This window comes from Lissotriton helveticus, chromosome 6 (genome assembly GCF_964261635.1).
Source record: "Lissotriton helveticus chromosome 6, aLisHel1.1, whole genome shotgun sequence".
NCBI classification, from domain to species: Eukaryota; Metazoa; Chordata; class Amphibia; order Caudata; family Salamandridae; genus Lissotriton; species Lissotriton helveticus.
Window position 1 is genome coordinate 889,631,743 of NC_136067.1, and position 23,421 is coordinate 889,655,163.

General features: G+C 40.7%; 2 protein-coding genes across 13 annotated transcripts in view; one reads left to right on the forward strand and one right to left on the reverse strand.

Annotated features, from left to right (window-relative positions):
* KPNA5 (karyopherin subunit alpha 5) overlaps nucleotides 1–23,421 on the reverse strand; it is a 418,555-nt gene that overhangs the window by 279,789 nt on the left and 115,345 nt on the right. For all 10 annotated transcript variants that reach the window (XM_078648496.1, XM_078648499.1, XM_078648491.1 and 7 more), the window contains one exon: nucleotides 14,476–14,564. In XM_078648496.1, coding sequence (XP_078504622.1) covers nucleotides 14,476–14,564 — 89 coding nt within the window. The remainder of the gene's footprint in view (nucleotides 1–14,475; nucleotides 14,565–23,421) is intronic.
* The window catches only part of LOC144763165 (uncharacterized), a 233,432-nt gene that overhangs the window by 165,045 nt on the left and 44,966 nt on the right, over nucleotides 1–23,421 (forward strand). The window lies entirely within an intron of this gene.

Sequence of the window (23,421 nt, forward strand, 5' to 3'; positions counted from 1 at the left end):
AAATTTGATAATGGTATGATAAAATGTAAATATTTTATTGGATGCAGTGTTTATATGAACATGTCGAACTTTTTATTGAATGTTTTTTATGTTTATTTTCGTTTGAATTGAAATATGCGAATAGTGTTGTTTGTTTAGCTAAAATTTAAAATTGTGCCGAGTATTTCCGAAATGTGAGTAATGAACTTTTTAATCAATATTTTCGTCATTTTTTGTTAGTGTACTTTTCATGTATTTAGTGAGTAAAATATTATTTTGTGAAATAACATATTTGATGCTGTGTGAGTGTGAGTGTTTATCCTGTGGTAAGTATTATTTTGCAATTCATATGTGTTAATGTTTATAGACTGTAATTAAAGTCTAATTTTACGTATTTGAAAATGGCGGAGGCTATGTTTTCCCTTTACGTCCGTTACGTAATAGAATGTAGCGTTCTAGTTTTCTATTTGTTTTTATGTAAATTTAAGTGTGACGTAATTTCTAGCCAATCGCATTGCTACTTTTTGGTGACGTAGCGTTGCGTTTGACGTGCGTCAACGTGTAACTTTCCAAATTGGTGTGAATGTTATTCCGTGAAAGGCGTGTTCATCTTCCGTTCTTGTTCCAGCGTCGTTTGACAGGTAAGCTTAAAAAAAATGTATTTACTACATGAATATGAATGTATTATTTATTGTGTATCTATTGTTATTAAATCGATAAATTTTTTAGATGTATTATTGCGTTTTTGATATTCTTCCTTGTTTATTCGTTACGATATCTACTTTTTATATAATATTTTACAGTTATTTACATATTGTGTCATGTATTTATTGCGCGTCTGTAAATATTGGATTATGGTAATGGTATAATGATAAAATGTAATTAATTTATTGGATGCAGTGTTTATATGAACTTGTCGAACTGTAAATGTCAGCTATCGATATGTTTTCTGTAATTCTTGCTGTAATGCGAAATGATAGCTGTTATATACTGTATTTTGCTTGTATTTGAATACGTTAAATTTATATAATAATTTTTAATTTACAGGTTTTGACTGTACCGTTCTTGTTTGACTCTGTCAAAGTGACGTTTCGATTGTTTATGTGAAATGTGAACGGTAAGGACGAAAAATAATTTTGGGAATTAATTAAGGAATGTTTGTGTTTCCGAAGTACTTCTGTGTCTCTTTATTTTTTTTGGGGTACTGATTGTGATCTTTCGTCACTTCAAAGTGCTATTTTCGGCAACACACATCAATTTTGTTTATTAACGTTTATGTTCTCTTTGTGTGTTGTTTGTCTGATCTCTACACTTCACTGAATGAGCTGCTCCGATCGACAGGTAATTGCTTTATTTGATATTTTATTGAAAGTGTGACTGTGTCTGTTCACTTCAAAATGTATACATTTTCTTTTTTTTTTTTATTGAATGTAATTATGAACATTGCAATAATTTCGTTGACAGTTGGTTTGTGTCCGGCTCGTTTCTTCTTAGTGCCGTTTTTCATGCGATCACTGGCTCGCATTTAGGTTGTCTCTTCGGCATGCCTTGACTCATGTTTGCGCGTGTCGTTATGGTATGCGGGTCCTGTGGTGTTGTTTCGCCTGAGTTCGCACCTAGTAAAATGTTTATTTCGCATCTTGTCTCTTCTTTGGATCGTTGTTGGCCCGTATCTTGCTTGTGTCGCCGCTATGCATTGCCGTGTTTATTGTGATTTAATTTTCTTGTAAAGATTATTATGTATGCACTGTCTATGTTATATTTGTGTGGTGTTTTTCTGATCTCTACACTTCACTGACTGAGCATCTCCGATCGACAGGTAATTGCCATTAATTTTTTATTTAAAAAGTGCCTTTGTTTATTTACACTTAAAAATATAATCATGTTCTTTAGTGTGCATTGAATGTAAATAAGAAATTTGCAATTATTTCTTTCGCAATTGTGCTTGTGTCCGGCTCTTTTCTTCTTAGTGCCGTTTTTCATGTGATCACTGGCTCTTATTTAGGTTGTCTCTTCGGCATGCCTTGACTCATGTTTGCGCGTGTCGTTATGGTATGCGGGTCCTGTAGTGTTGTTTCGCCTGAGTTCGCACCTAGTAAAATTTTTATTTAGCACCTGGATCTTCTTTGGATCGTTGTTGGGCCGTATCTGGCTTGTGTCGCCGCTATGCATTGCCGTGTTTATTGTGATGTTTTATTTTTATTGTAAACATTATTATGTATGCACTGTCTATGTAATATTTGTGTGGTGTTTCTCTGATCTCTACACTTCACTGACTGAGCAGCTCCGATCGACAGGTAATTGCCATAAATTTTTTATTTAACAAGTGCCTTTGTTTATTTACAATTAAAAATATAATCATGTTCTTTAGTGTGCATTGAATGTAAATAAGAAATGTGCAATTATTTCTTTCGCACTTGTGCTTGTGTCCGGCTCGTTTCTTCTTAGTGCCGTTTTTCATGCGATCACTGGCTCGTATTTAGGTTGTCTCTTTGGCATGCCTTGACTCATGTTTGCGCGTGTCGTTCTGGTATGCGGGTCCTGTAGTGTTGTTTCGCCTGAGGTCGCACCCAGTAAATTGTTTATTCCGCACCTGGATCTTCTTTGGATCGTTGTTGGGCCGTATCTGGCTTGTGTCGTGGTATCCATTGGCTTAGTATGTATGCACTGCCTCAGTTATTTTTTTGTCACGTTTGTCTTATTATTAGAATTCACTGACTGAGCTGATACGATCGAGCTTTTAATGCAAATTGTTCAAATGTAATGAAAGCGTTCTTTTGTGATTTTTTGTATGTACGTTGTATACAGGACCTTTTGTGTGATAATGTAATTATGGACTAGGGCTCACAGTTTGCTTGTGTCCATGTCGCCATGCATTGACTCATTTATTTTGCTTGTGTCGTCCTGGGATGCGGGTCATGTAGTGTAGTATCGGCGTATTGGGAGTATGCCTTGTGAAAGAGTGCATTTATAGCTGTTGTTGTGTGTGCCTGATGAAAGCGTACATGTTCTGTTTGTGTGACGTTTGTCTGCTGAGTAATGCTGTCATGGTGATGACAGGTGCTGTGGCGGTGATGAGTGTTGCTGTGTCGTTGTAGAGTGATATTGTGTGGTTGTGTGGAGTGATGATGGTGTGTTGCCGAGTAATGTGAAAGAGTGCACTTACGGCCGGTGGTGTGTATGCCTGTTGAAAGAGTGCAGTAATGGCTGCTGGTGTGTGTGTATGCCTAGTGAAAGCGTGCAATGATAATTATAGATACATAATTACAGATGTTTTATGTGTGCTGTTGGTGTGTGTGCCTGGTGAAAGCGTACATGTTGTGTTTGTGTGACATTTGTCTGCTGAGTAATGCTGTTGTGCTGCTGAGTGGTGCTGGTGTGGTGATAGTGCTGCTGTGTCGTTGTAGAGTGATATTGTGTTGTTGCTGAATGATGCTGTTGTGGTGGTGTGGAGTGATGCTGTTGTGTTGCCGAGTGATGTTCGTGTGGTGCTGAGTAATGCTGTTGTGGTGATGAGTGGTGCAGTGCTGGTGATGAGTGTTGCTGTGTTGGTGTTCATTGATTACCACCACAGCATAACTCAGCAGCACAATAGTAGCACTTCTCACAACAACTGCATCACTGAGCCCCACCAATGCAACACGCAGCGACACAACATTATCACTCAGCACCTCCACAGTACCATTGAACAACTACACAGCATCACTCTGCACCACCACAGCAGTATGTAGCACAACAACAGTTTCATTTATGCACCTTACTGCAGTACTCATCAGCCAAAACGCATGCTTTTATACCTGTAATTGTGTGTGTGTTATGTGGTGAAAGTGTGCACTTACGGCCGATGGTGTGTATGCCTGTTGAAAGCGTGCAGTAATGGCTGTTGGTGTGTGTGTATGCCTAGTGAAAGCGTGCAATGATGGCTGTTGGTGTGTGTGCCTGGTGAAAGCGTACATGTTGTGTTTGTGTGACATTTGTCTGCTGAGTAATGCTGTTGTGCTGCTGAGTGGTGCTGGTGTGGTGATAGTGCTGCTGTGTCGTTGTAGAGTGATATTGTGTTGTTGCTGAATGATGCTGTTGTGGTGGTGTGGAGTGATGCTGTTGTGTTGTTGTCATACTGAATGTGGTATTGTAATTTTGTAACGTTAAAAGTCTATGCCGTATCTAATTAGTGTAGTGTGTGAATGGTTTAAGCAGCCAGTTACGGATGTTGCTATGCGTGTTTGGTGTGTAAGTTTGCACTTTCAAACTGTGGAAAAATAAAGAAAATACCATTGTACGTGCATGTAATCTAATGTGTAAAAAAACGTCGTGCTTGACACATAGTTTCGAAAGTTGCTTCCCTTGTTTTATAGTTTTCAGGGCGAAGGCGACTTTAGGCTTCTTTGGTTTACATTTGCATTTCCCAGCGGATGATCGACAACAGATTACAATCTTTACGACTGTGATTAAAGCAATTCAGCCTCCTGGGGTGGTTAGGCCCCAGACGTTTTGCTCTCGGCCCCTCCCCACCTTACAGAGGGGAAAAAGAAGACAGCCATGTCGTGCATAATTGTGAAAAGACTTTAGAAAATGTTCGTTGTTTTGGTGCGTATTTCCGCGAGGGAAAGGCAGAAATGTCCAGATGAATGAATGATAGTGAATATAAGGCAGGGAACAGAGTTGGATCACGAGTTTCTGCATGCATGTGACTAATGTGTGTATAAATGTCTGTGAATTGTGATGTTTGTAAAAGTTTTGTATTGTTGCAAACAATGCTTAATGTACATGCAACATAGAGGCTTTGGTGCAGTGTAACTGAGTGCTAGGTGCACTGTGAGTAAGGGCTGTGTGTAGTGTAAGTGAGGGATGTATGCAGTACAAGTGAGGCCTTCGTGCAGTGTGACTGAGTGCTGTGTGCACTGTGAGTTTGGTCATATCTGCCTCCTAGGATTCCAATAATAACATGGAGTCTGCTTGATATGTAGCAAATGCACCACTAAGTATTGGATGTGCCCCAACAATAACACATAACTTATGGAGGCAGAAGGCACACTAAATTGTTCTGGCTGAAGATTTTCTGTCACATAAAAGTTTATCATTCTGATGCGTGTTGCGATGCGTGAATGGAACAGAGAGATGTTTTGTACGCGTCAATGTTGTGAAGCTACTAGGCTGTTTGTGTGAAGCTACTGGGCTGTTTGTGCGTATTCGTGTGCGTGTTGCGATGCGTGAATGGAACAGAGAGATGTTTTGCACGCCTCAATGTGTACGTGTTTCAGCAAGTGAAAGACAGAGTGTTACGGTTTAAGAAAGAGCCGAGGTTATAATACATTGTTTTGTTCCTACGAGCCAGGTATTTTTATTCTTCACACCTTCACCTCACCTTATTACTCACACCTTGTCCTTCACACACATACACATAGTTCACTTATAAGTGCTCCTGCGTATACGTGAGTAGTAGCACGCCGCATCCCGTAGAGTGGGGCGAAGGCCCCGATGATGAAGCATGACACCAAGGGGCCTGTTGGTGTGTGAGGGGCATTTAAATAGCACTGTGTGCTCCCCATCACATTAAGGATCACTACCACTTTTTAGTGAATTGCAATATGTGTATACGTATTGTCAAGTATGTCAAAGTTTTGTATTTGTTGTCCAAAATGTTTAATGTAGATGCAACATAGTTTTAGAGATGTGGCAAAGTGGTGTGATGTGTGTGTCCCTTAGGAGGGAGCATCTGAATAGGCTCAAGATACTGCTATTTTGTAGGGGCATACTGAATGTGGTATTGTAATTTTGTAACGTAAAAAGTCTATGCCGTATCTAATTAGTGTAGTGTGTGAATGGCTTAAGCAGCCACTTACGGATGTTGCTATGCGTGGTTGGTGTGTAAGTTTGCACTTTCAAACTGTGCAAAAATAAAGAAAATCCCATTGTACGTGCATGTAATCTAAGGTGTAAAAAAAAGTTGTGCTTGACACATACTTTCGAAAGTTGCTTCCCTTGTTTTATAGTTTTCAGGGCGAAGGCGACGTTAGGTTTCTTTGGTTTACATTTGCATTTCCCAGCGGATGGTCGACAACAGATTACAATCTTTACGACTGTGATGAAAGCAATTCAGCCTCCTGGGGTGGTTAGGCCCCAGACGTTTTGCTCTCGGCCCCTCCCCACCTTACAGAGGGGAAAAAGAAGACAGCCATGTCGTGCATAATTGTGAAAAGACTTTAGAAAATGTTCGTTGTTTTGGTGCGTATTTCCGACAGAGAAAGGCAGAAAGGTCCAGATAAATGAATGATAGTGAATATAAGGCAGGGAACAGAGTAGGATCACAATTTTGGGCTGGGCTGTTTATGCGTGTTTGAGTGCATGTTTGCGGTGCGTGAATGGAACAGAAAGATGTTTGAGTGTTCGTGTTTCAGGAAGTGAAAGACAGGGTGTTACGGTTTAAAAAAATGGACGACGCGATGTTGTGAAGCTACTGGGCTGTTTGTGCGTGTTTGAGTGCATGTTTGCGGTGCGTGAATGGAACAGAAAGATGTTTGAGTGTTCGTGTTTCAGGAAGTGAAAGACAGGGTGTTACGGTTTCAAAAAATGGACGACGCGATGTTGTGAAGCTACTGGGCTGTTTGTGCGTGTTTGAGTGCATGTTTGCGGTGCGTGAATGGAACAGAAAGATGTTTGAGTGTTCGTGTTTCAGGAAGTGAAAGACAGGGTGTTACGGTTTAAAAAAATGGACGACGCGATGTTGTGAAGCTACTGGGCTGTTTGTGCGTGTTTGAGTGCATGTTTGCGGTGCGTGAATGGAACAGAAAGATGTTTGAGTGTTCGTGTTTCAGGAAGTGAAAGACAGGGTGTTACGGTTTAAAAAAATGGACGACGCGATGTTGTGAAGCTACTGGGCTGTTTGTGCGTGTTTGAGTGCATGTTTGCGGTGCGTGAATGGAACAGAAAGATGTTTGAGTGTTCGTGTTTCAGGAAGTGAAAGACAGGGTGTTACGGTTTAAAAAAATGGACGACGCGATGTTGTGAAGCTACTGGGCTGTTTGTGCGTGTTTGAGTGCATGTTTGCGGTGCGTGAATGGAACAGAAAGATGTTTGAGTGTTCGTGTTTCAGGAAGTGAAAGACAGGGTGTTACGGTTTCAAAAAGTGCACGACTCGATGATGTAAAAAGAAGCAAGAGGAACGCGCAGGGGAGAGAGATGGTGGGCGGAGGAAGCAGCCTGAATGAGGCGTGGACAAAGTGAAGAGCCAATGAAAACAATTTATGGTACTAAAGCTCGTGCATGTGCCCACGTGAACTCGAAGAAAACGCCACTGGAAAAGCGGTAGTTTGAAGAGTCGATAGAGCACTTGAATTCTCCCCATTTCCCATTCCTGCGGAATGGTAAAGGCGAGACCTAAAAAGGAATCTGAAAGTTTCACCGGAAGCATAGAGGATACAAAGTTAACAATAGGTGTAATCATCATTTTAAGAGTCTGAAGACGACCCCACCAAGAAATGTGTTTCGGTGACCAGGTATCTAAAAGACGGCGCACTTTAAGAATAGTCTGGCTTTCATTATAGGCAATTGTGTCATATAAAGTAGAACAGAAATAAATACCCAAGTATTTTAAGTGTTTAGACTGCCATTTGAAGCCAGCAGAACCCATATGTGTGGGGAAGCAATAGGCATTCAAGGGAAACAACTCTGTTTTCTCTTTATTTAAGGTGTATCCAGAAACCTTTGAGAAAAGGGCAATCGTATCTGAGATAGCAGGTATAGCCACGGCAATATCGTCTGAAAAAATAAGGACGTCATCTGCGTATGCAGCAGTTTTGATGCAGTGAGAACCAAACGAAAAACCTTTAATATCCGGATTCAGCTCAATCAATCTAAGGAGAGGGTCAATGGATAACAAAAATAAAAGAGGGGATAAGGGACAACCCTGTCTGGTGCCCTGGCGAAGATTAAAAAAAGAAGACGTAGCACCATTAACACGTATATTAGCTCTGGGTTGGGCGTATAAGGACATAACCATGTTAATAAAGGAGTCACCAAGATTATGTGCATATAAGACGGCCCGCAGAAATGGCCAAGAAACCTTATCAAAGGCCTTTTCAGCATCAAGCGCCAAGGCCGCAGCAGGGAGAGTAGAACGTTTGGCAGCTCCAAGAATGTGACAGAATGTGCGAATATTGTCCCGTGCAAGACGGCCTTTCACAAAGCCAGTTTGAGAGGAATGTACCAATGTAGGAATGAAGGATTCTAATCTCTTGGACAAAATCTTAGCAAAGATCTTAGCTTCCATATTCAAAAGGGAAATGGGGCGAAAATTTTTGGGATCTGAATGGTCTTTTCCCTCTTTAGGGATAACCACAATCGTAGCATCCGCCGCAGTACCAGAGACAGATCCATTCTGAATAAAAGCATCAAACACAGACTGAAGCTTGGGAACAATTACAGGAAGAAAGGTTTTATAAAAAAGAATAAGGTAACCGTCAGGCCCTGGAGCTTTCCCCGAACGAGTAGCCTTAATTGCGGAAGTAATTTCATCAGGAGTGATAGGGCCACCTAAAAGAGTAGTATCTTCCAGAGAAACCGATTTCATAGGAACAGATTTTAAGAATTCTTGACATTGTTCAAATGACGCCTGATCAGAAGGTGAGTACAAGTTATTGTAAAAATCACGAAAAACCTCAAGAATTTCCCCGGTCTGAAATTTTTTAACACCTAGATGATTAGTAATAGAAGAGATTTGGGAAGACTTAAAGGAAGAATCTTGGAATTTCAACGTAGCTGCGAGCATCTTTCCCGCTCTATTTTTTAACAATAACCTTTTGGATTTCTGAGCTTGAACCCCAATATAGGCTCTCTTAGTAACTATGGTGTTGTATTTGTATTTTAGGAGCTTAATTGACTGTAGGCAAGATGTATCTTTAGAGTGACGAAAGGAAGATTCCAGAGATTTAATGTTGGTAGCGAGATCTGCAAGTTCTTTTTTAATATCAGCATTCCTTTTAGCCATACATTTAATAGCCTGGCCTCGGAAAGTGCATTTGAACGAGTCCCAGAGAACAATCGGGGAGGAAACTGATCCTTCATTCTCCAGAAAAAAAGTGTCAATCGCGCTAGAAAATTCATCAACCTGGGTAGTGTCATATAAAAGTTCTGTGTTTAACCTCCAAGACCTAGCTTTCGATTTGGGAGCAAAGGACAAGAGATTAAAAGTAACCGCGGCATGATCAGAAATCAGAATAGGATGAATAATCGGAGAGGAGGAAGCAGGAACAAGGGAAGAGTGAACTAGTAAGTAATCAATACGAGAGAAAGTAGAATGAGGTGAAGAGAAGAAGGAGAAATCACTACCAGTAGGATTATGAAGGCGCCATATGTCTTGCAGATGAGAAAGGGAGTACATATTAAGCATTTGTTTATGAGATTTGGGAGGACGAAATTGGAAAGCTGAATTCCTATCAAGAATGGGATCCATTACCAAATTAAAATCACCCCCAACAACAAGGTTACCGGAATGAGGCGTATCATTCAATTTTTTGGCAACTGATTTCCAAAAGGCCGGATCATCCTTATTAGGGGCGTAGATGTTCATAACATAAAGATCAGAAGAACCATCAGACAATCTAGTTAATAACCAACGACCTGCAGAATCGTGATCAGAAGAAACTATGGACAAACCTGAGTTCCTGGAAATCAAAGTGACAACCCCATTTCTTTTGCCACACGCATCAGAACAAACCACATCTGAAACCCAATCCTTCTTCAAGAATAATGCTTCTTTGGTAGAATTTTTTGTTTCCTGAAATAGGACTAAATCTGAAGAGAGAGATTTGCAATAATCCAAGATCTTGGATCGTTTCACAGGATGATTTAAGCCCTTAACATTAAGGGATAACACATTCAAGCCAGGCATTGACTAGTATAGCAAACAATAACATAGGTTAAAAATAATAGATAGAAAGCAACCCACATGAAGACAACCGTCCAAGCATTCAACAACAATGTCCAAAAAGGAAAAACCATTGGGGAAATCCGAAAAGAGAAAAGAAAGAAGAAGAAAGAAGAAAGAGAAGAGCCAGCAGAGAGGGTCTGAAAAAGATGAAATTCATACTGGGGGGAACGTGGGACGACAACCAGGGGAGCCATCATAAGGAGCAAATAGAATAGAAATCAGCAATCTACAGCCCCACTGTGTAGCAGGACAAAGTATAATTAATAGGGAAGAGAGAAAACATGACTGTGGAATAAAGTGAAATTAGAGGATTATAAGATATATCAACATGAAATTCTATGAGAACAACCTGCGTATAACATGCATGTAACAATATAATGGATAGGTATAAAGACATGTTTAAGAGTAAATAAAGCACATCCAGAAGACGCTATATATCTATCGGGGAACAATACATAGAAGGAGTTATATCAGTTACGCACTATGCAAAAAGCGAGAGAAAACAATTAATCAATCAATGGACGTAAAATACGTAAAGCCGGTTATGAGAGATGTAGGAATTCATATGAGAATATGGCAAATGTACCTGAATATTCAATAAAATATTAAAGCACTATAAACTGCACTATTGACATAATCCTTAAATCCAGTAAAATTATAGATTAAGGAAAGAAATAAACATTCATTGAGTGAACAAGCAGAAAATAAATAAGTGAAATAGACAAGTATAAGAAGCATATCACTAAAAACATAACTGGAAAAAATAGGGATCATTGTAGCAATACCAGTAACAATCCATAAGACAGTACCGGAAAGAAATAAATGATGGAAGAGTCAAAATACATAACAGCAAAAGGTACACAAGAATATATCAATCCAACTCATATTAGATGGAGCAAAGGGAAAGAAAGGCCAATTATAAACAGGAAGACAAAGAAATATCATGGAAACTGCAGAGAAGGAATGAACCAAAACATAAATGAAGATAAGAAAGAAAAAGAAAACTAAAATAAACCACTGGTAACCAAAAAGAAAACAAGAAAGACATAGAAACATTAACAGGACAGTCAAATTAAAAGGTAACCTAGAAAGTTAAGCAGTACCACAAAAAGAATCGAAAAAGGCACAAAGAGAGTACACCGAGCCATGGACAACCTGTACCATAAAGGGAGAGGGGGACAGGTATGAAAAGAACAAAGAAAAAGAAGAAGAACCACATCATCGTAGGAAAATAAAACATCGTATATAAGATAAGTGACTAAAAACAGAACAATATTCGTGTACCCAGACACCACTACACCAAGGAAAGAAACAAACCTAACAGCTCTTAAAAAGGACAAACACATTACTCGGACATATACTGTCGCAGGCACAGAGGCGTCAGGTATAAACGACATCACTAGTTGCAGAACTGTCTGTACCAAGAGAAAAGAGAGGTACAGGAGTAATCCACACAATAGAGGCAATATAGAAAACAAACACTCCACAGGAGAGTATAGAGAGTAATGAGAGAATATCTCAAACGTGGTAACGAATGAAACAGCAGAAAGGGAGGGAGAGGAGTGAGAGTGAAGAAAGAGAGCATATCGCACATATAATTGAGAACATCAAACAGAAAACTTCAGAACACAGAGAAGCAGGAAGAACGGTGGACCATCATGCCACCACCCAGATCTAAAAAGACAAACTTAAGAGATCTGAGAAAGAACAAACACATAACAGGCTTGGACATCTATCTCAAGTGCCGGAAGTACTAGAAGTACGCGAAGCGTCCATTTGAAGCTCCATCTGAAGCTCCATCTGATTATCCAAAAAGGATGCCAGGTCAGCAGGCTCATCGAAAACTCTGGAACGGCCTTTGAAGGTAATTCGAAACTTTGAGGGACCGGAGAAGGAAAAGGGGATATTCATCTCAGATAGTCGCTTCAGTAGGTTTAGAAAGCCCTTCCTTCTTATCACTGTATCTCTGGCAAAGTCTTGAGAAATGGAAATACGATGGCCATTCCAGGAAACATTCTTAACCTTCCTCATGTGCGCCAAAATTTGCTCCGTGTGCTGATGACGCAGTGGCTTAAAAATTATAGCCCTTGGTTGTGAGGCCGATTTGGAGCGGAAGGTGGGGACACGATGTGCTCGCTCTATCTCAAAGTCTCTTTGGAAAGAAATTTGCAATGTAGCCGGAAGCCAATTGGATATAAAATCAATCATAGAGAGAGCCTCTTTCTCAACTTCCTCAGGAAGGCCAAAAATGCGTAGATTGGATCTACGATTGCGATCCTCTTGCTCAGTGAGGTCTCTCCTCAATGCCGCCATTGAACGCTCTAGTTGGCCCATAGATCTAGAGTGTTTCTGCACAACATCTTCTGCACCGCTAATCCGTGTCTCTGTGGCAGAGACACGCAGGGAAAGAGCCTTAAATTCATTCCTGATGGCAGACACCTCAACTTGCAGCATATCCGTGTTTGTTTTGGTTGACTGAGCAATGTCATGAACATCCTTCAAACGCGTCAGAATAGTCTCTAGCGTTGACGCAGTGTCCTTCTGAGAAGACTCAGGCGTGGGAGATGGTTGTTTCAATCTCTTTAAAGAGGCTTTGGTATCTTTGGCATTTGATGGCAAGCCCATATTCTCAGCCATACAGGTAAAGACCCAAACAACAACAGCGTAACAAACACTGCAGATATCTAAAAACAGCAAAAGATTAAGGTGAGTGGGAGGGAGCCCACGTCACTCGAATAAATTCTCAGCCAAAAAACAATAATAAAGCGCCTCCACAACCAACAGGGCAGAGCAAAGTATATTGCCAAATATATGTGAGGAAAAAAACAGGATATAGCAGAACTCCTCTAAAACAAGCCACTGCGTAATAAAGTAAAGCGCTGTCAAAATGCACTATTGAAAAGGTAAAAAATCACTGACCAGATGAGAAACATCGTAAAAGTCACGAAAGGGGTCAGGAATAACCAACCAGAGTCTGTTCCGACGTATTTCTGTCAAATGTGTGACAAGCGCGCTGTCAGCTGAGGAGAAATTCCTATCTCCGTCACAGGAATGCAAGATGGCGACCATCCGTCAGAAGTGCCGAGCAGTGTAAACAGTCGGAGAAAATCAGCATTCCACCAGCTGTCAAGGACGGAGAAAGATCGTAAATAACACACGACGTGTTCCTGCAGGCATAGACGTCTCTCTCGGGATATGGGGTTTCTGTAATCAGCTTAAAAAGCTCCGAGGGCCCCTGTTCATCACGGAGCTCAAGTGCAGACCGCCATGTCACCGCGGCGCGCAAGCCACGCCCCCCCCAAAAATGATTACTTTTTTTGTGTGCAAATTTAGAATTAGTCTTCAAACATGATCATGCAACAAAATGGAGCTAAGTAAACACTACAGGACTATCTATAGTGTATTGGGAATCAAGGCCAAAGTGTTAGCTTTCTTAGAGGAGAAAGATACTCAATAGCTCCCTTAAGATAGGATATCCAGGCGCGCTGATGGCTCCCAGGGACATCATGAGATCCTCCGGACTCCCCGGCTGGTCCAAACATTCTATTTCTATACTACATATCTCATTCCTGACTGTGTGTTTAAGGCAGGTCTCCTTGCAAGTCCTGAATACTCTCACCGCTTTCAGGCCCCTGCAGACTTCTACCACATGGTTTGGTCCTGGTCCATCATAACCCGATACTGGGAAGCTGTGGTGGCGGAACTTTCAGAAGTACTGGGGTGAGAAGTGAAACTTTCCTCGCTGCCAGTATTGTTTGGTGTACTTGATGGACTACGGGCACACAAGTGGAATGGGCTCTCCTGGGTACAGGTATTATGGTGGGAAAGCAGGACATAGCATCCCGCTGTAAGGCTCCTAAGCTTCCTACATTATCTCAGTGGTAACGCGGGGTGGACTGGTGTACCCACCAAGAAACGCCAGTCTGTGAGGACAGAGGTTGCCCCGCTAAATATATGACAAGATGTGGAGTAAGTGGTGGGGGGGGGGGGTGTCGGGAGTGGAACAGTTGTAATAAGGCTGACACTGGACTGGTTATCTGGCTATCTTTGGGTACCGTACTACATGCTTTATTAAATGCAGGTGGTAGTGATTCTGACATACAACATGATTTGAATGTGACCTTTTGTATTTTGCTGAAATCAATAAAAAATCTATTTAAAAGAAAGATAGGACTCCAACTGAACTTTGGCAGTTTGGGTCTCTTGAAAAACTCCTTGATAAATCACATAGATGTGTATAAGACTACTCCTTAAGAATAGGTGCTTTGGAATACATTTCTTCCAGCAATGAGATTTACTTATTGCCATCTTCCCTTAAGGCTGGCTCTGAAAACCCTTCTCCTTCACTGGGGATCCGAGAGAAATGACATGTCCTGTAATGCATTCTCAGCAGTTATCATGCTGTATTTGCATGGTTGTGCACTTCACAAAATAATAGCTTTATATGAATGTGTCTAGTCTATCAAACAAACATTACTAACAAAAGGTGAATGAAACATCAAACAAGATAGGCAAGAACATAAGACATATAGGAATGCTTATCTTCTATAGGTGTTTAGAATACTCACTCCATGAGAGGTTCAAGGATTCCACAGCTCAATACAAAGTCTCTGCATTCTGCATTGTCACCGGCAATATTACCAAGTGCCCAAACAGCCTTGAAAAACAAAACACAAAACAGAAGTTACACTTATTTGTCTTGTATTTATGGATTTCCGAGTTTGATCCGGCATGCAAAATGATCACTGTTGGAATCCTGCTGACAACGTCAAACTAAATCTGGATAAAGTCAGACATTCTAAATTGATTCAATGCCATGCTTATGCCCAGTGTATCTCTAAAAGCAATTTCCGTCAGTTGGGGCTTTAACTAGATCATTACCTGAACTTTGTTTACTTTTTAAAACCAGGATAGACTGAGGGGTGGGTATGGTGGTATCTACAAGCCAAAAACTGTAAGAAAACACTACAAGATCAGTTTAATTTAATCTCCTTTATTTTAATCTAAATAGACTTTACAACACACAAAAGTCTCAATAACATACAAAATGGCGAGAAATGACTAGTATGCACAAACAAAAAAGATTATGCAGAACGTCCTTGGATAATATGGCCATAAATACTATACTATAATATCTTCCACAGTCTATTGTTTTTAGGTCTCACCTAGGCAGTGCATGAGCGTTCTCTTCGAAACATGGTGTATCTACTATGAGGGCTTTCATTCCTTCATGTGCCTTATTAAATTATTTTCTTTTCATTGGTGAAGCGTTGCTATTTGTCCTGCCTATGGGTGTATGTTTCCCTTTCATGGGTACTGCCCCTGTTACATGTCCCCCTAGTCTTTTATTTATGGTTTGTTTGGCACACACTTTTTTTCTTTGAATTGGTCCCGCGCCATAGGCAGTGGTGTGAAGTCAAGACCTCACTCCCGCCTGGGCAGCAGACAGCAGGCATGGGAGGCATGCAGTGGAGAGCAGAGCAGCTTGGCCAGCATACACTGGACGGGCTTGGGCATGCTGTTCTCCTCCCCTTGCGCTGCCAGTGTCTGCTCGTACTCAGTCCCCGCAGCTGATAGCACTCAGAGAGGCCGGCCAGCCGCAGCCCTCCTCAGCAATTGAATCATTATATCTTGGTGTTCCGGTTTGTGAAACTTTTGGAAATAAGGCCAGGGTATGGCATGAATTCTACACCTCCGACATTCCAGGGCTGTCCTGGGCTGTAGAAAGAAAGGCCTAGACTCTGCTCGAACTATCGCACCAGGAACAAAAAGACAATGGAACAATATATGTGCACATCGCCGGATGGATTCACACAGCAGCATGAAATGTCTGTATTCTCAGTGCTCTCGCAAAGCCGAAAGGAGATGAGACTGTAGACGTGTGGAACAAACAGAAATTCACAGTGTCTGTACTAATCACAGGAGGGGTGGGCAGGAGGGTCCGGCATTTATGCAGGCCTCATTGTCGGTATGTATGTCTATTGTGAATGATGTGCAACGGATCCAGTAATTGCCACTTTGGTGTCACTCCTTCGTTTCTGTGATTTAAATTACGAAGATGAAGCAGGCACAGGCAGCTACCCATTAACCAATTTTATACTGAGTTAAATGTAAATGCAGATACCTTGCATTTCTTTGCCCCTTGTACAGGAAGGAACACTTCCACACATAAGTATCTCTTGGACCTTATAAAAAAATACACACAAGTGGAGAGTACATTTGAAAAGTGGGAGAGAATTTTATGGGAAAAGCCGGAATCCTCAAACAGGTAACTCTTTTTTTTCAAGCAGAGTTGAGTATGCTCACTGTGCCTAAATTCACTGAATCCATGGCTAGTATTGCTTTTTGGGCTGTGGAGATGCGTTTAAACAAATTGAGAATGTGTGCAGTTATGATATTTCTAATTTCTATCAGTGGCAGTGTTTGGTGTGTGAGGTCTCCTACCTTCCTTTCACGGTTTGATAATTGGGGTTAGGCAATGGAGCACAAATGTATAAAACCCTTCCCACAAAGTGTGTGTGTTAATGTAACGTGTGTGCATTAATGTAAGGTGAACAAGTAGCAAAGGGGGTTGGAATACGGATCTAGTGTACCAAAGAAAACACAGGAACAAACTGCTCTAGAAAAAAAGAAACAACCAGTTTGAAACACGACCACAGTAGCAGAACATTGCCCAGAAAGGAACAAATGAAGATGAACAACCCTCGCTCAAAGGGCACAGACTCCTCGGCCCACTAAATGAAGCAAAGCAGCAAAACACAACCTCACTTCTACAAATGGCATTGTAACAGAGGACAGCTGTTACCTAAACACAGCAAAACACATAAAGCACACAGTAAAACAATACTACCATACAATGAAGCGATTACATCTTCGAAAGGACACAATAATACAACACAGGCACACAAAGGAAAGCGTTGTAAAACAGGGACCCAAAGGAGTACAGTACCACACTCTCTCTAAACTACAAACTCTCTCTACAAACTCGCTAAAAGGACACAGTAAAACAACATGAAAAGCAGCCCAAGACAGTAGCAAAACACAGCCCCATAACCGACAAATTACATATGCCTTTCCGCAGACGACACGTTAAAAAACATTATGTCATTCAATAGCAGTGACTGATACAATTGCGCTGACAAAGGAGACAGTAACATATAAGTGAAAAAAGACAACCCTAATTACAAATCTAAAAAACATATGCAAAATGTATCCCATCAGGTACCACATACATATAATCAACAAATAAAAATGATTCTTTAGTAGTGGGTGCAGCTTGATCTCCTCAGCCAGAGTAAAATCTTCAGAATGGGGACACACCTAATGGGGTAACCATGCACTCTATAATTTTTTTAAATGATTGTTATTATAATTCCTGCAAAAGATATACGATAACTAGAGCATAAAGCCCCAATCTAACGACAACACGGAAGCTACCACAAAAAGAGTACAGCTCTTTCTCAAAACATATGCATGGTATCACGCACAAAAAAGGCCGATAAAACATGCAAACTCTGTCCTGACTATTAGTCGTTGCTATTGATACCTACCTTATCACTAAATCTATGAGAATTTACACACAATGATCTTTTATTTATACAGTCAAAAAAAATTGAGAGAGAAAAGGGGAAGTTCATCCATATTTCCTGTACTGGTCATTTCGAAACATAAAGAATAAACTTACTACCAGCTTAACTTAGGTGTTTTCAAAGTCTCCTCATGAACAAGGAACACTTGGGTTGTGTTAAAAGGACCCTCACTCACAAACCTTGTTGGTGAGATGCTTCATGATTGGGCTCCCACTCTGGGTGTCGAGTGCCCCCAGGGTGGGAACCCAATGATGAAGCGTGTCACTAACAAAAAGTGAAGCTCATTGCATACTCGTCCTTATTAAATAGGGGGAACATGGTGTACAACAGTATAGCCACTACCCAAAAATACACACCCAGCATAGCACACCGCTCTAATTGAAAACTGGCAACTCACATTTTACCATAACACGTCAGTGGCTGCGCCTGCTGTTGAGGTAAGAGTCATGTGTCCACGGTATATTTTCGGATCTCGGCACCCGTCTTGGCGAGAGGCACTGAAAAATGTGCCACTAAAGGAATGAAGGGGCTGTGGGGGTGCGAGTAACAAACACCCATGCGTTGTAGGCCTCTGCCCTACGTGCCTTTAAAACCCGCCAACACCAGTACTTCTCGCTTTTCCTTCCTGTCTGGGGTGAAAGAGCACTCCAGAGCGTGCATGATAGGGAAGGTCTAGTGTGTTTGTGTGTTCATGTTTGAAATATGACATGCAGCAGGAACTCTTGGCCCTCTCTTGTTGGGTCGAAATGTGTGTTAGGTCTCGCGTAGGCAGTGCATGTGCTGTCTCTCCGAGACATGCTGTATCTACTCTGTGGGCTTTTATCACATCCATTGCTTTTCATTCGTTACTTTCTAAATTCCTTTCTTTTCATTGGTGAAACGTTGCTACTTGTCCCGTCTTTGGGTGCGTTTTTTATTTTCATGTTGACCGCTTTTGTGCAGCACACTTTTTTCTTTGAATTGGTCCCATGCCGTTTATCGCTTGGCCCCGGCTCTCCTTCCTGTCCTGCTGCCCACACCGTTTATTGGGACCCTCCCGTTGCCCAGTCATTGGTGCGAAGTTAAGAGCTCACTCCCGCCTGGGCAGGAGACAGGAGGCCTGGGAGGCATGCGGGGAGAGCGATGCAGCTTAGCTAGCGTACACCAGCCGGACTAGGGCACGCTGGTTTCTTCCCCTCGCGCTGCCCATATCTGCTTATACTCAGTCCCCACAACAGTTAACACTCCCAGAGGCCGGCCAGCTGCAGCCCTCCTCGGCGATTGACTAGTTTTATCTTGGTGTTCCAGTTGGTGAAACGTTTGGACATAAGGCCGGATCTGGCGTGAATTCTACAGTTTGAGACCGCGGTCTCTGCAGTGGTTCAGAGCATTTGTTAGAGGCAAGCAGTTCCATGCTGGCGGTAAAGTATGTTTGGCTTTAATTAACCCGATAAACCTTCTTTGCCTCAGTGTGAGTTTCACACTCATTATCCTGCCCATAGACTGTGAACACCCTTTAATTAAACTTGTGGTCGTCAGACTTTTCACAGTTGCAGACCTCGTTAGAAGCATATTTTAATGGTGTGACCGATCACTGCAATTGTTTTATTTTGTCTTCTGGGGTCCCTTATGCGTTCTGCTATTAGTGGTTTCATTTGACTATTTACACAGCGCTCTGCAGCTCGGTCAAAAACGAGCCACAGAGGCAATTTATTGAATCTTACTGACCTTTTAAAACCCAAGACCCCAGCTGCAGCTAAATGTATTGAAGGTATGTTGTGCCCTTCTGGAAATCATGCAGTGTATTCCTAGCTCACTGGAAAGTTCTTTCTTTTGCGTACTTTCAAAATGTCTTGAACCACTCCTGCTGAAGCTGCGATCTGCAGTCTCTGATTTGCTGCACCCTCTTATACTTGGTCTAGTCCAGGGTGTACAACAGGGACATGTCTGTGACTCTGACTTGGTCTATATTTCGGCGAAACATTGTCTTATGTTCTGACACATCGTGATGCTTTTAGGGTCCCTGGTGTTCTATATATATTGTCTGTGGTACCTCTGCTATGTGGAGTTGTAGCACCCAAGATAATGTGCTGCATGGCTGAATGCTTGTAAGGTCGCAAAGGTGACACCTATTGGCTATGCCAATGCTTGTTTTAAACATGGTCACAGAAAACCCAGTGGGAACCATACATTCCCTCAGAAGAGAAATAAAATGCCAGATTTGATTTGCTTTCTCAGCGCATCAGGAGACACTTATTTCAAATCTAATGCAGAAAAGAAACAAGTAGTATTTCCACCTACACAGTGGTCTCCCATACTCTCAAGAGATGTAAAAGCAGAGTATGGTCTACACTCTACAGGAACATATCTCTACTACTCCTCAAAGACTAAGTCGAGCAGAGCATTTTAGGGCCGCTATTAGTAGTATCTAAGTCAGGTTATGTGATCCTCTGTCCTTCCTGGGTTTTGACCATGAAGGTTTCCTGAATCTTGAGGTTTCAAAAGTAGGTACAGCATGAAGAGGAGGTTGAGAACTACACGGAGAGGGAAGTTTATTAGTCCACAAAGTATCTCAAGATAAATTGTAGGTACAGCTAGAAAATAGGCGCTTCCAAGTCAAAGAGATGTTCAAAGACAGTGGATTATATTTTGCATTCAATTTCTATTGCCTTGTGCACTTGTCTTTTGGTTTGCTGATTCTCATGACACAGATCTATTAGAATAAAAATTAACCTAATTGTATTTCACTGGAAAATGCTCACTATCTCGGTTGTTAAATTACAATGGCCTCTTTTGCTTGAATCAGGACAAATGTGGCACGTTCCCATTGTGTTTTGTACTTGTCTGCTGCCGCACAACACATGCTCCCATTTGGCCTGATTCCCACCAACCTGCCTTTCATCAAGGAGTAATTAGTAGAGAGTTGCCCAGGAGATTACCTTCTGCATGTATATGATATTATCCAGGTGCCCCCATGACTGGAATGGGGAAAATGTAATTTGCAATTGAAAAGCTCACATTTACAAAAAATCTCTTTAACATTTTAAGAGTTTCATTGAGGGACCACATGCAGTAAAAGTCAAGTAATTGTAAACTACAATCATGCAATTACAGCATCATAAGCTTAATTTTTATAGAGGTCAACTTCTAGCATGGCCTTATGATGCTGTATGCTGAGAGTCAAAGCCTGAAGAAAATAGTACTGCAATCTTTCAACTGTTTTATTGGAAGGTTACTGTTGGTGGCAGTTTTCTTTGTTGGTTTTATTTGATGAGAAATATTAGACTAAGCCACGTGTTTGAAATTGTGCTGCCTTCTACTGTGAATCAAAAAGTAGTGTAGAGGAAATGTAAACCTAAATGTATGTATATGTCATCAATAATTGACATTTCTAAAAATCGGGTCAAAAGATTTGGAGAATTTATTTTACAAATGTCAGTTTAGAGGCAGTATGGCCTGAAAGAAAGGATCATTTGGAACAAATCCATGAATAATAAGGATATTACTTTCAAAGTCATAGACAAGGGTGGAGCAATTGTATCAATGTACACTAGTTTTTATCCATGCAATACTTTACAAGATGTGTCTGATACCAATACACACACTGCATTGGACAACAATCCTATAATGAATTACGAGCCATTTTCTGTAAGACTTTGTACTATGTTTACAGCATGAAACAGACTGATGAAGTTGCCAAGAGAGTCATGCTACAAGAGAACCCAAGGAGTCCACAAATCAGCTTCTTACATTAAGTGCACAAGGGACTTTTTTATCCGCCTATCAGGCCAATAATATTGCATTTGGGTATATTTTGTAAAATATTGGAAAATACATATATCACCATCTACAAGAGATTGTTCAAAAGTCTTGATATTTGAAAGACATCACACAGTTTGTAAATACCCAGATGAACATTGCTGTACCTAAAGTCCCAACAACCATGTTATACAGTCTTGATAGCAAGTCACTGCATACATCTAATTCATGCAACCAAAGACTGGATTCTATGGATTGGTGCTTAACAAATGAACTTAATCTTGAGACAATCCCAGTATTTCTAGAACGTTTACATTTTTCACAATACTAATCATACTTTGAACATAAAAACCATTTAAACCTCACACTTAATGATTAATTAAAGGGTTAATTCACCAGCAGCATGTTATACAAAAATCTTCATGGCTAAATCTGAGCACAATAACATATTGCAATCCCTTTTGGGCGAAAATTATTCTACTTTATAAAAGGTTTTATTTTTAACAGAGTTTTATATAGCCCGAGCTTGACCCGAATCAGGTATCAGAGAGCTTTACATGGCACCAGTTGCATTACATGGGGACACGTTAATTTTTGTTAGGCACAGCATTGATGACATTTGCATTCTTTTGGGTTGGAGATAAACAACAACGTGTGGCCAACATCAATATATTAGAATGTTATAAATTCATGAATATATATTTCAGTTCAAATATTTAAATATATCGAGATTACATTCCTAGATGTATGCAAGTGCATTATTAAAGGGAAGATTTCTATCAAACTCTACAAAACCCACTAATCAGAATACCTCATTGTACTACGCCAGTTTTCATCCCAAACCTCAGAATAGCAACTTACAGAAGAGTCAGTTGAGGAGAGTTAAAACAAATTACCAGGAGTCACTTTGATTGCAATAAACAAATGTCAACAATGTTGGGGACGTTTCAGAATACCCTGGAATATTTTACTCAAAGTGTGGAGGAAAGCAGCAGACAAAGCCCGCCCAGTATCAAAAGGACAAAAACAAATTGTTTTTGTTTAAACAAATGTTAATGTCTGCCATGTGATCAAAATGATAATGCTTGAATAAAAACAAAAGCCTAAACATTATGAGCTCCAGATGAGGGACAAAGTATAGGGGCACAATTCCATGATAAGCCCGTTCGAGCTGCTGTGCAGACATAAAAAGGAATGAGATAATACAACCCACATCTGGTCAGAAGGAAATCAAAGATAATACTGATAGCTCCAGAAGCTCTATATATTTGTTGAAGTGGCCACTTGGGAAAGGGTATATCAAAATCGTTTTTGTTTAAAACGCTTTTACTGTCAGCCATAAGATCAAAAAGACAGTCCTTACGTACTGTGCTCTTATTAGCAATAAACTTGATTTTAAGGACTATTCTAAAGATCTATCTGTATTTGCTCATAACACACATCAAAATATCAACAAAATGGCACGTAAAAATGAAATCTAGTACATTACCAGCTTCACATGAGAGGCAAAGTACGGGTGCATAATGCCTAACCTGTTCAAATTGCAGAGCGGTTATCAAAAGGAACGTGATAATGCACCCCACAACTGGTCAAAAGCCTAAAATCAAAGGTTATGAATGTGATACCAATAACTGCAAAGTGACTTATGTGACTCCATTCTAGTGACCACTCAGAGAGATATTGCAAAGTGAAAGTTAAAGCTCACTGTTATTTTACAGCAAGGCCATCTCGCGTAAGTAACCTGTCCTAGGATAGAGCAGCAATGCTATTGTGAGAGACTGCTACTCTGTTCCTAGTCCTCAGCTTGTTCCAACATCTCGGTGAAGTGCTCTAAGGGCATCCCAGGCTGGCTTCACTGGTGGTCTGGGGATTAACAAACTCATCACTGTACTTAGTGGGGTCATTGTCAAAATATAAAGGATAATTTACTTGAGTACTCCCTACAAATGTATAAAAGCCCTTTAAGAAAATCATTACCTATCAAGGCTATTCTAAAGGGGACTCCCGTTTAGACGTACTGCTTGATTTCTTAGAAAGTTTTTCTGCTGTTTGCCATACTATTAGTTGCTGAGTTGGCCAGGCAAAAGCATGCTGTTTCGATTAATCCTAGACTTTGTTTTGAGTGTGGGAATGGGTTTAATCAATAGTGAATCAAAAAGCTCTCCTTTCACAGTATGATCAAACTAA